Here is a 14,237-nt window from a genome sequence, read left to right as displayed (position 1 = left end):
CCTCTGCTCACTTCGCTCGCCAACCCCCATGCCTACGCTACCGCACTAGTCTCTTTTGAGTTTTGCCACTTGCATGTGGGGATGCAGATGTACAATTTATGAACTATTTTACATTACAGTGAGTAATTAACCATATTAAAAAAATAGTAAAATGTAATAATTTGAAAGTAAATTATGTTTCATGTTGCATTAGAGTTATTCATTGCGTAATATGATTTTGTTCTGTTTGGCTTTGAAATTAACATGCAAAAACATTTTTTAAACTTTCACTATAAAACTTCAGTAAAAACAATTTCTTTAATTAAATTTTCATCAATATCACATTGAATTTTAATTCTTTATTTGGACTTCCATCGTGACTTGCAACATATAACTGCCCGTGATTTGAATTTAATTTCTTTCTCTCTATTAAATAAAACAACTTTTTCAAATGTTTGGCTCTGAGGTTTGTAAATTGTCTTTGCAAAAGCTATTATAACGGGAAACTTAACATTTTAATACGAATGGCATATCAAGATCTCTTTTGTTGTCTAATGTTATCCGCAGAAGGTACTACATTACCTTTCTTGGATACATCCTTCTTTCAACAGTAATTCAGGCGGTGGAAGACCAGACAGTGTTAACAGTTGCAGATATTCTTCGGGATATTGTAAGTTGTTGTTTTCATCTTCCGCACGATCACCACCAACTGTTTCAGCAGAGTCTATTGATATGCATTTAACTAATTTGCCGTGTAACCGATTGACATTTTTGGAGTTTATTTGTTTGACTTCATCGTTTCTCAGTGCTAGGATTGCCCGTGTAATCATTTTTATTATTGGTAACTCTTTGTGATGAAATTCTTCAATAAGATTTGGACATAATGAGTCCTCTTTAATTGGGAACTTAAAGTGAGAAAACGTTAATTTATAAGAGCTGAGACAGAGCAGAAACTGTGTCTGTCAAAAGCATTCACACAAATGAAAGGTGAGAGTACTATGTGTGTGGTTGAATATGGTTGAGAGGAGGGCATGACTTGAAAACTTCTCATGGCCAAAGTCTTGACTCATGGGACCTGAAAAAATCTTCCAAAAAGTCTTGTCTCGTCACAGGATTTTTTTTAATACAATAGACATATAGTCATAGTTGGTGCATTTTTACAGCCGCCGACTCTAGTAACTTGATAATTGCTTCCAACTCCAACTCTGACCCCACGACCCCCACTAAACAGTCCTGGTTACAGGAGAGTTCATTTGAATCCAACTGAGATATTCACAAGTTGGTAATGTTCTTTGAAAAGTGTTTTTTTTTCCTTCTTAAATATAAAGACTGTGAGAAACTAAAGAAACCTAAATATAACATTCTGTGAAAAAATAATCACTTTCACATTTTGTGAATATTTGCATATTTTTTATGTCTAGTGTTAGAATGTGAATAAAAGTAATCTAATAATAAAACCCTTGTAACACAGAGCACACAGAGTTATGACAAATATACTTATTTTATTAAATACATATTACACTTTGAGGTTCATGAATTAATTGCAAAACTTTTAGCTGCAATATATGTACCCAGATGTTTAGTCTCTTTATTGTGTAGGACCTTTGGCTTATTTCATCGTCCTTAAATTTTTGAGGACTGTAAAATTTATAAGTATTTTTAGGCATGGTATTTATATGAAATTTATACTGTATCTGAAATTTTTGTTATGTTATTTGACTCTGCTTCAGTTTACAGACAGGAGTTACTCAATTTTCTTTCAGAATTCTTTGCCATGAAGTGGAATTCGTGTGCCTGAGGCAACAAATTTTCCCTAATCCATGATGTTGTATCCACCGTTATAAGGGTTTGTTTTTATGTGTACAGTACTGTAATGTTTGCTTTTTTAGCAAGCATAATGGAACCCATGTAATCCATTTTTAAATTATTTTTGAGAGATTTTGAGGATTATCCAGGTACATTTTCTTAACCTTGAGTGTGTTTCTTAGCGAATGATGGTTGGCACTTTGTTACCGTCTCAAAAATCTCATTAAACATTTTTTCCTAATAGTGGAGTCATAAACACTGGCTTTCACCACAACCATGGTACTACTTTGTGATTTCCTGCTAGATATGTGCTTTGCTTATGGAATAATGTTGGCCATTAACCACCCCTGTAAATATGTACTATTGCACCAAATTTTCTTATATTTTAGAATTATGCCTGTTGGAATATTGCATATTAGGAGGTTGTATTGATAAAATATTCAAAATAATTCTCCTGATTTTATATATCAGCAGCATTTGAATCAATGAAATTTCAGAAATTCATACTGGTGACTATCTTTCCACACAGACATAACATGTTTATATACATACTTGCAAGCAAATTTAGCTAGAACTCATGCAGTTTAGAAACGCAGGGATCATTAACATATATTAAATGTATGTTAAACAAGTAATAAGTTGTTACTTAAACAAGTTAAAAGAGAAAAAAAATACATTTGAAGATTTATTTGTACATATTTTTACGGTATAAGATGGAGACATCATGCGTTGAACTAATTGGTGTTTGAATTGATTACACTGGAAAGGTGCAGCTTCCCTCAGTAATACAGCAATAGGATGGATATATGGGCAGAAGATTGGAGCCACAGGGCTTGCAATAAGGACTGCACTGTGGTGTACAGTTTCTGTGGCACATGAAGAGCTGATTGTGCCACAAATAGCAAGGACTGAGCAGAACTAGAGCTTATGCCATGCTTAAAGAGTTGCTTACCGGTAAAATGTTTAACAAAGACAGTTGTGGTTACGGTTTATCGATTTGTGAAGAGCTGCTTTTGCATTCTATGTGTCTTGAGACTGAAATTAATATTTTTAGGTTTGGTGTTGCTTTTATCCTTTCTTGGAGTAATATTATTGTCATTTTATTCTAGATTCAGTGATTTTTGTATTTATGGTTTTAATTCTTTTGTTAATTTCACTTTATTGTTCATATTTTGGCATTTAGTGGGTAATAGAGTGGTGCAGTATTGATATATATATATTTGTGAAACAGGTGCATGTATTTACCGCACTAAATACTTGTCGGAGTGGTTATTGGATTTTTGTTTTTTCGGATCACATTTATACTTTTAAATAAAACCTTGTATTCGATAATAAAGCAATATTTTTCTGATGCTATAAAAGCTCCATACCTGCTCTTCATTCTGGTCTGAAGCTGCTGACAATTTTACTTTTATACTTTAACAGAGATTTCTAGCTCTCTATTGGGTATGTCTTTTAAAAATGTTTAGTCAGTGACCCACCATAACTAACAATAACAAATCAATTGATGTAATTCTACCTTACTTCAGTTGGATGTTGCTGTCTATGAAAGCTATTGGACCTCAACAAGTGTATTTGGGTTACATTTTTAACCACATCAAATTGGAAAGCTCTGTTAAAATGCACATATTTAATATAGTCTACTAGTTCATATAATTGTGTGTATTATATGAATATGATTTATTGTTGCAAAAGATATAATTAAAAAATTTGATAAACAACTCCTTGATGAAGTAACTAACAATGTAAAATACACCAACTTTTAAATCGGTTAAGTAACTTGCCAAGCACTTCTGAATGCAAGTCCATGTGTACGTTTTCTAACTTGTTGTAGGTCAGTTAATGATCCTTTCATAAACTGAGCTGTAAGTATAAATTAACAATCTGTTACCTGTCCAGACGTCCACTTTTTACTACAGAAATGACCGTGTTTTGTTTGATTTACTGCAATACAGTAGAAACAATCTCAATTTTAATTTAATATTTCAAATTTAATTTTAATTTTAAAATAGAAACATCAGTTGTTGGTAGTATAGTTAGTTGCACCTTTTGGCAGAATAGATTGGACTGTGGAACAAAAGAGGACTGCAGATGATTACAGTTGTTAAGCATGTCATTTTTTCCTGAAGCTATGAGTTATATTTAGGAAGAGGTGTTGGGAGACACAAATCAACACGTAATTATATGTCCAAGTCTCAATAAGACACTAAATTTTATTCTTTTCTATTTCCATGTAGGAATGAATGACTTTGGAAGCTGTGCCAGATTGAAGAGCAGCCTCAGAAAGGGTCTTAGGCATATGGCAACCTGATAGAAGTATCAAAAGTAGAGCTGTGGTCTTCACACAGTTTGAGCACTCTACCAAGAACCACAGTTAAGTCCTGCTCCCTGTGAGAACTTTATTGCTGAGCAGATCTGTTTTAATCTTACTGGAAGCAGTCCTGACATTTTTGTTAGCATGCTGGCACGAAAAGGCTTGTTGCCTGAAGAATTCCTGTTAACACGACTAGTAGAGGAGAATTGTGTTCAGTCCCGGTATAGGCCTAAGGCACAGAGAGCTCGCTTTATTACAAAAAATGGATCATGCAATGTTGCCCACAAGAACATCCGGGAACAGGTGAGTAGTGGTCTATGTGACAAAATAAGTGGTAAATAATGGTAATAAATTCTGTTACTGTTAATCAATGGAAAGCATTAAGACTGCAAGAAGTGTAATTATATTGAATTTTGAAGTCTATCTGCTATATAAAAAGATGACGCTAGTATTAAAAAGTGTTTTTTTTGTGCTAAAGGAGAAAGGGCACAGTTGGATCATGAAACCACAGTGTTGTAGGTTCTGTTTTTATCCATGGCACACTTAGTGTCCCAGCCTTGCACAACATGTGTACTTTTTTATGTACTTCGAATAGAACAGATCATTCTTTGGCTTTTTCGGTATATTTATGTCAGGCTCAATAATTATTTTGTTGAAAAGAGTGCACCACCAAAGTAAAGAATTTAATTGCTTGTATTATGCTGTTTATTTTTTGTTTAGATGGCACTTATGGTTTACTGATCTTGCATCTTTTTACCAAACAGCTTCCTGACTTCACCCTTTGGAATGTTTGTATAGTTTATTAATAAGGTCCATTTTCTTCTTCTTTTTTTCCAGGGACGATTTTTGCAAGATGTTTTTACCACTATGGTGGATTTGAAATGGCAGCATTCCCTTCTTATTTTCACTTCAGCCTTCCTCTTCTCTTGGATGCTTTTTGCTATGGTGTGGTGGCTTATTGCTTTTGGCCATGGAGATCTGGAATCTCCTGTAGTTGAGACGTCAAGGATGACTCCACCCTGTGTGACTTCTATTCACTCGTTTACCTCAGCGTTCTTGTTTTCCATTGAAGTGCAGGTATGTTAGAAATAGGTCTGTAGTGTATAAAGCTTGCTTTGATGTTCTGGGTGCCATAACAGATTTTTCCACTCTTACTAAAAGTTTGATTTCCTGTTTAGGTGACAATTGGTTTTGGAGGAAGGATGGTTACAGAGGAGTGTCCCCTAGCAATTACAGTTCTCATCATTCAGAATATTGCAGGCCTTCTTATTAATGCTGTCATGTTGGGATGCATTTTCATGAAGACCGCACAGGCCAATCGGCGAGCTGAAACTCTAATATTTAGCAAAAATGCTGTGATTGCTCCACGAAATGGTCGACTTTCTCTCATGTTCCGTGTTGGGGATCTGCGGAAAAGTATGATCATTTCTGCTACTATCCAAATGCAGGTAATATATAGATACACTGTCTACATTTATAATTTGTGGAGTGTTTTTTTTCTGTTAATAATCCAAGTGCTTTTGAAATCCTAAGGAGCCATCATAAATCAAAATACCCATAGCTATTTCTTTAGACTGACAAAAATAGTTATCAGAATCATATTTGTAACTATTAAGTTCCACTGTTATTTGAATGCTTTTTGTGTATTTTTAAATTATTAGATTGTTTTATCGTTTTTTTTTTACTGATTTTGCTTTATCCCTGCTGTTTTTCATGTTTGCGATATAATCACACCATCGTGATGATTTGGAAGGGCACAAACTCACATGTGCCTATGGCACAGCACACTTAGACTGGCATGTAATATCATGGCATTTTCACATAAATAAGGTTAGAAATTCATCTCTCCTGATCTCTCCATAGAGTAGGCAGACACCATCTTTCATTGTGGTTTACACAAATTGGTCTATGAAAATGTTTTGTTCCCTTAATTGCTTCATTGTTTATTTTGGTTCATTTTACTTCTGTTTCTCCAGTGTTTTCAGCATAACGTCATTCTATGTATGACAATTAAGGACTAGTGTATTAAACATTAACCATGCTAATCATGTATAATCGGATGGACAAATCAAATCCTTGCTGGCTCTCCAACATGAACTACAGTTTAACTTTATTTTCCTTTTAATGGTAGTATTGGTGTTGCAAAGGTTGGTTCTTGAATTATAGGCAATGTGAGATGTTTTGCACTATTTGGAGTAATACAGCATATGGCAATCTAGTATTTCTTGACTGTAAAGGAATCTATAAGCTTTGAGAGCAGTTTTCCAGGTACACCCACTCTTCCCATCTAACTGAGGGCTCGATTAGGTACATAACATTGCAGAGGTGGTACTTTAGACCAGGCAGCTTCCAAGAGAGAGTGCTTATGTGTAACTCATGAAGATAATGGCTAGCAACTTTAAAAGGAGCATGGCAACAGGTACTTGGTGTACTGGCATGAGTTTTTTTTTTTCCACAGATATTAGTGTCTCAGTTATACTAAGAATTGTTCACCCAAAAAATCTAGTTATTGATACAGTACAATAAACATGTTGGAGAGTGGCACAAATTTTGTAGAAGACTAGAAGAGTTAGAGTAAGTCAAGTAAACGTGCAGAGATGCAAAATGATCTATTAGTTAATGGTAACTCATTGTATCTTGTCCCAGAGTGTCTGTGTAGCAGATGAAAGCACAACTAAATTCCAGTACTGTTGGTGGAAAAATTTTGTGATGTGATTAAAGTGGGCTGTGGAATATATACGTGTGTGTGTGTGTGTGTGTGTGCATACACATTCTACAAAATTAGGAAAACATGCTGACATGAGAATCAGGATATGAAGAAATTGGCACAAGTTCATGTATCTATGCTGTATGGTATTGTTAATGAAGGCTTGAGGTTAGGGTGTATTTCATTATTTTCTTGACAATGTCTGGTCCTCTTGATACAAGTACAGTACAGTTATATCTAAATACTACATCTGAACACTATTAAATATGAATGTAAGACCATATTAGTTTTTTGTCAATGTGCCTAGAAATAAGGGCACTCAGTATATGTCTATTTATTAAACAGTAACTGCTACAAATTGAATTAGGATGAAAATATATACACTATACTGGCTGTATTAACTGGCTTTGCCCAGGAAAATTTCCTAAGGCTGGGGAAGTCAGGTATAGTGCTGTTAATTGGATGTATCAGAAATACTATATAACTAACTGAGTACTTTTCTATATACAATTTTTTATATTTTCTTCCCTGGACTTAATATTATTAGTTTGCTGGAGCACTTAGTTTTTAATATATTACATACAATTGCTCAAGAATAAAGCATTTATGCTGTAGATCAGTTCTTGCTTTTCCTTGTGATTGACCTTGCCTTTTGTTGATGGACATTAGAAAAATACTATTTTACAGAAAACTGTTATTTTGAATTCACAGAGGTAATTAGTAGGAATAATGGTCATTTGGGGTAGAAGTATAATTTCATCCTGTAGCATTTCCTGTGAAAAAGATGGCTTCAGTCAGAATGTAATGTAATTTTCTGATGTGGAATCTTGTACCGTCACAAAGTTTTGAAGAGATTAGATCAAAAGCAATATAAACACAATCGTGGTTTGCTTTAGTTTACTACATACAGCATTGACTTTTATACGCTGAACATTTACATGGGAGATACAATGAACTGAATGTTTTAAGCATTGTACAGGGTGAGCCAAGAAAGTATAACATTTCAAACTCTCTGAAGAAAAAAGTCTACAAAAATGCTACAATATAAAATAAATTTCATTATGACACAAGAAAGGGAATACAAAATAGTTTTTTTTTTCCACTGTGTTTTAAAAATGATGTCAAGGTGGTGGCACAGGAAAGGAAGAAATTGCACAGGGCGAGATCAGGTGAATGTGAAGGCCACCAGACATCACTCTGCAGGGAGATCAACTTCCTCGGAATCATCTCCCGTAAGACATACATGGATCTCCCCGTTGTATAAGCAGTTGCTCCATCCTGTTGAAACCAGACATCCAACACATCTATTTCTACCAGTTGGGGCAGCAAAAAGTTCTCTAGCATTTTAATGTAACGTTTTGAAGTGATGGTGACTGTTGTTCTTCCCCCTTCTCAAAAAAGTAAGGGCCTACAATGCCAAATTCTGCAACGGCACACCGAACTGTAACATGCTCACTGTGCAGGGGTCTCCGATGAGGTTCACGAGTGTTGGTTTCAGCCCAGTAGCAAAAGTTTTGCTTATTTACATAACCATTCAAATGGAAATGTGCCTTGTCGCTGCACATGACGATGACATCTCAAAGAATGGTTTGCAGAATGTTTGCGCACAACTCTCTATGCCGCTCTCAGTGAGTTACTGCTCTACCATCATTTTGTATGGATGGAAACTAAGTTCCTCATGCAAAATCCTCCTCAAAGACATGTTGGAAATGCCTAAAGCATAAGCATGTTAGCACTCTGAACATCTAGGAGACCGCAAAATTGATGCCCCTACAGCTTGGATATTTTCAGGCGTTCGTACAGTCCAAGGATGGCCTGTAGATTTTCTGTTCAATGTTGTACTCTTCTGTCTAAATTTAGCCACCCACTGGAGAATTGTTTTCTGATTTGGGGCATCACCTTTAGGAGGAATGCTGAACTGCATTAGGAAGGCGCGTTGCGTATTGATGATAAATTTCTTGTGTTTGAAGAATGCTTCGACAGCGAAGGCATGGTGTGCACTGGACCAAGGCATGTTGCTGACTGAAAACTACAAGGGATCGCCTATCAAAGGACTCCCACCCCATCCCACTCGGCTCAAGCAATGACCTAGAGAAATTTGGTACTTCATTTTGGTTCACCCTGTACATAAAAAGACTGGTGAAAAGAAATAATATCATGAACTACAGTTATGTTCAATGTCACAGTGCTTGAAGTGGAAGCAAATTGCTGGTGGTATTCTGTTTACTTGGAAGAAAGGGTGGTTGCAGCAATGTGCTTCACTAATATTCAATCTTGTTAGAGTTGGGTTGTGCCAATATCAGTCCAGTTAAAAGCACCGCAATGTTCATCTCCTGTATGTTCTGTATTTTGAGCACTCCTGTACTGAAGTGAGCAGGCATTTAAACTTACCAAGGCATACTGTCGCTCCTGACTCATGTTGTACTCCGGGCTTGAAGTGAGCTGGTGCTCTGTACTGGCCCTTTACTCTTTCTGTTCTGTGAACTGGAGCATAGCAGCACATGATGGTCTAGCTTCTAATGGCACACTGCAGTTCTCTGTAGTATTGCATGCATTTCATTACCATGGGCAACATTTTTTCCTTACCATTGTTCAAATTTGTTCTATATGAGTGCAACCAACAATCCACGGAAGACAACCTCCTTCAAATTTGTATATGTTTTAAACCGCATCGCAAGGAGTAAGAAGCCAACTGAATAAGGAGTACTGTGTGCGTCCAAGGATGCCGCTTCTTAAGCATGTCTGCTTTGAGCTTCACTGAATGTTCATCCTTTCTCTTCGCTTCTTTTAGTGATCTTCATTTGCATAAAACGTTAGCCCCACTTGTCTGTGTGATTCCTTTCCTTCCTTTGTGGCTCTCTGAAGAAAAAAGTACACCTTCCCTAAGAGTAGCCCATTCATAAATCATTACCAAAAAATATGGACAAATTAATTTTTTTTTTTCAGCAAACATCACCAAATTTCAATCGTATATGTCAAAGTGTTTTTGAGATTTTGGGGTATTTGGTTTTTCTGTTATGTTTTACCCTTAATATTCATATATGAAAATATCCTTTTTTTAGCAGATGCCCAATAAATATACCATCCTGCCAAATTTCAGCTTTTTAACTAAACGAGAAATAGTGTTTTTGTTGATGGGTGAGTGTGTTAATCCTTTTTTTTATTCTTATTAATTTTTTTTTATTTTATTGTATTTTTTTTTTTTTTTACAAAAAATAATGTGCTAGAAAAGACGTCACTCACTAATCCCATGGAATTTTAATATTTTTTAATGTTGTAATTAAACTAGTTTAATATAGCTGTCAATCAAGGCATGGAACAATTTATAAGGGATTTTGTGAAGCAGATCTTGAGAAAATACAACGTATGTTTAAGTCAAACTATATGAATGTTTGAGGAACAAAGACGTGTTCTGTGGGGTTACAGGACCTGCATGTAGTTTGTTTTCTCCATTTCTATGGGGCTTCTTGGGTGTTCAACAATTTGTGCTGCTTCACTTCATCTGGTCCATTTAAGAGTCTTAGCATTGCCGCACAACTATTCCTGTTTTTATTCACCACATTTGAAATGACAAAATGGCTTCTACTAGCTGGGAATTGAGGCCTTGTAGCCAAGTATCTGTTAACAGTTCACAGCTTCAGTGTCGGTGCTTATAAAAATGACACGCATATCTGGACTTGGTATGACCAGTAGTATGTCGTGATTATAGCACCCATATAGTTGGTTGATAACAATTGGCTGAAGCCTAAATGCCAGCCTTTGACTGTGTCTGATATAAAAAGATGGTAGTGGTCTTTGGATTTGGCTAGACTTGTTATTCACATTTCAGAGTCAGATTCCAAAATAGGTAGCACTTTATAATAACTTTCATTTATAAAACATTTAACAAGCATTATGCAATGTTTAACCGATCATGAGTTCATGTTTATTCAAATAGTTATAAATGTTATTAAATGATAATTCATACATTAGGTAATACACTTTTAAACATGTACAAATTATTTAATAAATGGTTAGTAAGGCATTTTTTACCATTTGCTACTCATGTTGACAAAGCATTCGCTAATGTCTAGCTGATTAGGGACAAATATCTTTAAATATTAAGTTACACATGCTTTATTTATTATATGCAAGTGAGTTGTTCATGAGTTGTACAGTCTGTAAAACAGGTTATTTCATGTTCTGGCCTTCTTATAACACTGCAAGAATTTTTGCCAGCGTTCTTACTTTGCATGTTTTCAAATTTGTTATTTATTAATTGTAGATGTTTTAAACAATTCATCCATTCTAATCATTTGTGCATTTTTATAAACCATTTATTCATTGGTTTTAAATGTTTCTGCAGTACCCAATCTAAAGTTGAAGCTCTTCATGCATTATACAGGTTTACACATGTTTATAAACCATTTTGCTCAGTAGTTGTGGAGGTTTTAGCAGTACCTAATCTAAAGTTGCAACTATTCATTAATTATAAAGGGGTAATTAATACATTAATAGGCACTGGGCTGCAACATAACCAGGGCCTCATGTACTGTATAAACAGTGCGTACGCACAAAAATGTTGCATAAGTACGTTTCCACGTTCAAATCGCGATATATAAAACCTAAACTTGGCGTAAAGCCATGCACATTTTCACAGTAGCTCCAACCCTGGCATATGCAAGTTCTCCGCTCAGTTTTGCAAACTGGCGGCATCCAGCGTTGGAGCAGTGCTACTGTTCCTGTGTGGTTTATCTTTCTTTTTCAGATCCACATCCCTGACGCGGCTTTATAAATACACTGAAATTAACCGCTGTCACAAGAACGAGACATGGACAGATAAAGAGTTGGGGCAGCCACCCGTATAATGTGGTATCCTGGCTGCAAAAGTCGCTTTTTTCAAAATACAGAGCACTGAAGTGCATACAACCGAGTCCAAAACAAGACTGAGGAAACAAAGGAAAAGGGGCAGGTTTTAAAGGGGGAGACAGGAAGTGAGGTCATATGGATCTGGCACGTGGTCTTCAACCATTGGCTGTAGCGGAGGTGACATCAGAGGGACTGGAGCTGGTGTGGCCGACTTCCATTGGCTCAGTCCCGGAAGTGATGTCAAGAGAGCCAGATGAAATCCCCGGGATGGTCTACAGGCAAGGGAGAAAAGAGTCAGTGCACTCTGCCACACCCCGGCATGCCTCCGAACTGCCTTCACTCAAGCCCTTTAGCTGCCTCCCATGCGCACGTGTGTGACAAGGCCCCCCCCTTAGCCCAGACCCGGCGGGTCGGGCAACCCTAACCGAGAGGTCGTGAACCCGAGAAAGGCATCAGCGCTGGCGGAGAGCGCCCCGACGATGAACGAGCGAAAACTTGTACGGCTGCAGGTCAAGAAACCACCGGGTGACCCGCGGATTCGACTCCTTGTGGAGGGCCATCCACTGTAGGGGTGCATGGTCCGTGACAAGGGTGAATTCCGCCCAACAGGTAGTACCTCAGCTGAGTAATCGCCCATTTAATCGCCAGAGCCTCCCTCTCCACCGCAGCATACCTGGTCTCCGGTCCAACAGTTTCCGCTCAGGAACATGATGGGGTGCTCCACACCATCGACGCTTTGGCTCAGCACGGCGCCCAGGCCTGTGTCCGGCGTCCGCCTGGAGGATGAAAGGCAAAGAAAAGTTAGGTGCCATCAAAACAGGTGTGGACGTAAGGGCCTGCTTTAAGTCACCAAATGCAGCGCCTGTTTTTTCAGTCCATACCACAATGTTCAGGGCCCTCTTCTTTGTTAAATCAGTCAAGGGCGGCGCTCTCTCCAAAACCGGGTACAAACCGGCGGTAGTACCCGCTAACCCGAAAGGCTTGGACCTGCCGCTTGGTTCATGGACGGGCCATTTCAGAATGGCATCAATTTTGGAGCACTGTGGCCTTACGGTACCCGACCCACCAGGTAGCCTAAATATTTGGCCTCGCTTAATCCAAGAAGCATTTCTTGGGATTAATCCGAGCCCGCCTCACCAAGTGTCCGTAATACCGCTTGGACATGCTGTAGGTGTTCCTTCCATGTGCTGGAATAGATGACCACGCCATCCAGGTAGGCAGCACTGTATGAGTTATGAGGTCAAGCACTTTGTCCACCAGACGCTGAAAGGTTGCTGGAGCCCCGTGTAACCCAAATGGAAGGACACGATACTGCCAGTGTCCGCTAGGGGTACTAAACGCGTTTTTCCTTCGGAGTCCGTAAAAGGAACCTGCCAGTACCCTTTCGTCATGTCAAGTGTGGTCAGGTATTGAGCCTGTCCAAGCCTCTCGAGGAGGTCGCCCACGTGGCATTGGATAAGCATCAAATTGGGAGACTTGATTAAGCCGACGGAAGTCATTGCAGAACCTCCAACTTCCGCCAGGCTTACCGACGAGCACAATGGGGCTGGACCAGGGACTATAACTTTCCTCAATCACACCTAGCTCCAGCATGCGCTTGATCTCAAGCTCCACTTCAACCTTTTTGCCTCGGGAAGACGATACGGCGTTCTCGGACAACAACCCCGGCTCTGTCACATGTTGTGCTCAATCAGAGAGGTCCTTCCGGGTTCTCACTGACTACCTCCCAACGGTCCGGATAACTGTTTCCAGCTCCTGCCGCTGTCTGGGACTTAAGTCCGTGCGAAGTTAAGGTCGTGTGTGAGCGAAGAGTGAGCGGGCTGGCCGGAGGAGGGATCGGGGTCCCTGTCCTTCCACGGTTTCAGCAGGTTCACATGATAAACCCGCTCCTTTGGCCGACGATTGGGTTGACTCACCAAATAGTCACCAGTCCCTTCCTCTCCTTAACTTCAGAGGGGCCCTGCCAGTGGGCAAGCAATTTAGAGTGGGAGGTAGGCACTAGGACCATGACCCGATCTCCGGGCGGAACTCCCAAGAGACGTGCGCGGTTGTAGTACCGGCCTGTGCTGCTTGAGCCTCCTCCATGTGACTTTTAAGGACAGGCCGAATCTTTCCAAATCTATCGCAGAATGCGCGATATACTCCAGTATGTTTGTGGAGGGAAGAGCCTCTTCTTCCCAGCCTTCTTTCAAAATATCTAATATGCCCCGAGGTTGTCGCCGCACAGTAGTTCAAAGGGGAGAACCCCGTGGAGGCTTGTGGGACTTCCGATAGGCAAAAAGGACGAGGGGAGGAGCTGATCCCAGTTCCTTCCATCCTCGCTGACCACCTTACGCAGCATTTGCTTGAGAGTTTGATTAAACCTCTCTACTAATCCGTCGGTTTGAGGATGATACACCGAGGTCTTTAAATGCTTTATTTTCAGTAATCTGGCAGTCTCCTTGAACGTTTCCGAGGTGAAGGGGGTCCCCTGGTCTGTCAAGACTTCTTTGGGGATCCCCACGCGAATACCCCTAGTAATTCCCGCGATGGCTTTAGAGGTAGCTGAGCGCAACGGAACAGCTTCGGGTATCGTAGCGTAAT

General features: G+C 38.8%; 1 protein-coding gene across 1 annotated transcript in view; it reads left to right on the top strand.

Moving 5' to 3' along the window:
- kcnj11l (potassium inwardly rectifying channel subfamily J member 11, like) overlaps positions 1-14,237 on the top strand; it is a 67,560-nt gene that overhangs the window by 3,800 nt on the left and 49,523 nt on the right. Inside the window, exons 2-4 of the mRNA XM_039775805.1 lie at positions 4,023-4,402; positions 4,937-5,176; positions 5,278-5,547. Coding sequence (XP_039631739.1) covers positions 4,244-4,402; positions 4,937-5,176; positions 5,278-5,547 — 669 coding nt within the window. The 5' untranslated portion in view covers positions 4,023-4,243. The remainder of the gene's footprint in view (positions 1-4,022; positions 4,403-4,936; positions 5,177-5,277; positions 5,548-14,237) is intronic.

This window comes from Polypterus senegalus, chromosome 13 (assembly GCF_016835505.1).
Source record: "Polypterus senegalus isolate Bchr_013 chromosome 13, ASM1683550v1, whole genome shotgun sequence".
Taxonomy (NCBI): Eukaryota; Metazoa; Chordata; class Cladistia; order Polypteriformes; family Polypteridae; genus Polypterus; species Polypterus senegalus.
Note: the sequence above shows the minus strand (reverse complement) of the source record. Positions and strands in the feature narration are given on the sequence as shown.